This window comes from Helobdella robusta (assembly GCF_000326865.2).
Source record: "Helobdella robusta unplaced genomic scaffold HELROscaffold_24, whole genome shotgun sequence".
NCBI classification, from domain to species: Eukaryota; Metazoa; Annelida; class Clitellata; order Rhynchobdellida; family Glossiphoniidae; genus Helobdella; species Helobdella robusta.
The window spans coordinates 2,181,963-2,183,626 of record NW_008704261.1 but is presented as its reverse complement, the minus strand read 5'-3'; the positions used below and the strand labels follow the sequence as shown (position 1 = coordinate 2,183,626).

Sequence of the window (1,664 nt, the reverse complement as noted above, 5' to 3'; positions counted from 1 at the left end):
TTCATATTTTATCCATCATTCTCAATTAGTTAATTTATCTCTTTCCACCTCTAAATTTCCTACTTCTTATAAGAATTCTATTGTTATTCCTATTCTTAAAAACACATCCCTAGATCCTACCTCTTTATCTAATTATAGACCTGTAACTAATATTACTTTCATCTCTAAAATAATAGAAAAAGTTGTTTTTAATCAACTCTCATCCTATTTAGACTTTAACTCTTTGCTACCTGTATCTCAATCTGGTTTCAGACCTGCTCACAGTACTGAAACTTCTTTACTTAAAATACACAATGATATCCTTCTCTCTAGTGACAATAGTAATCTTACTCTTCTTCTTGCTCTTGACTATTCTTCAGCTTTTGATACTGTTGACCATACTATTCTCTTGAGACTGCTGCATCTTTCTTTTAATATTACTGATTCTTGTCTATCTTGGTTTTCTTCTTATTTCTGTAATCGTTTTTCTTCTGTTGTTCTCAATAATTCTACTTCTAACTCCTCTACTCTTACTTTCGGGGTACCTCAGGGTTCTATCCTTGGCCCTCTTCTATTTATACTCTATACTTCTGAACTACCTCGTATTATTAATAACTTTTCTTTCTCTAGTCATCTATATGCTGATGATTCTTATATTTATACTTCTTTTCCTCCATCTAATCTCAATAGTGTTCTTCATAATTTATCTCTATGTCTTTCTTTGATTATCGCTTGGTCTGATTCTATGTGTCTTAAACTTAATCCTTCTAAGTTTGAATTAATTTGTTTTAATAAATCTAAACACTCAATTACTATTCCTCCTATTATCTTACCTGATTCTAAAACTCTTGATGTCTCTCATAAGTTTCGTAGTCTAGGTTTTATCTTTGATTCTACTATGTCTCTCTCTTCTCAGATTAATAGTGTTGCTAGAAGCTCTTACTTTCATCTACGTAGAATAAAAAAACTTTTGCCTTTTCTTGATGATCCTACTCTTCTCCTTCTTGTTACTTCGTTAGTCTTATCTAGGATTGATTATTGTAACTCGCTCTACTATGGTCTTCCTGACTCTATACTCTATCCTTTAAGTAAAGCTTTTAACTCTGCTGCTAGTCTAGTTGCTCGTGCCCCTTTCTTTTCTCATATATCTCCATATCTTGTTCTCTTGCACTGGCTACCTATAAAATATAGAATAATTTTTAAAATTTGCACGTTCATGTATAAGTCTCAATCTAAATTATTTCCTAAGTACTTATCAGATATATTAATTGAACCTAAACGCCCCGGTTTACGATCGTCTTCTTCTTCTCGCTTTTTCTTAACTCGTGTTAAACACTCTTTTGCCAAATCTGCTTTTGCTTTTTCTGGGCCATATCTCTGGAACTCTCTACCTACTTCTCTAACTATTTCTCCATCACTTGCGAAGTTCAGAGCGGATCTCAAGACCCATCTGTTTTCAAAATTCATTGAGGAGCGCTGTTGAACATCGCGGAAATAGCACTTTATAAGCGAATTGATTGATTGATTGAGTGAAGTGACATTCATCTTCGATAACTGTTGCCAAGTCCCAACTGGGATGAACTGAGTCTTACATTGGTTTAACTTCAATGAATTATCGGACATCCAACGGCCAACGTCCGACATACATTTATTAAATCTGTTTATTTCATCCACAAATGATCTCC

General features: G+C 33.5%; 1 protein-coding gene across 1 annotated transcript in view; it reads right to left on the bottom strand.

The window, feature by feature from the left end:
• Window positions 1-675: 675 nt before the first annotated feature.
• Window positions 676-1,664, bottom strand: part of HELRODRAFT_172775 (hypothetical protein) — a gene marked incomplete at both ends in the record, with an annotated part of 4,011 nt that continues 3,022 nt past the window's right edge. Inside the window, 2 exons of the mRNA XM_009019414.1 lie at window positions 676-746; window positions 1,254-1,455. Coding sequence (XP_009017662.1) covers window positions 676-746; window positions 1,254-1,455 — 273 coding nt within the window. The remainder of the gene's footprint in view (window positions 747-1,253; window positions 1,456-1,664) is intronic.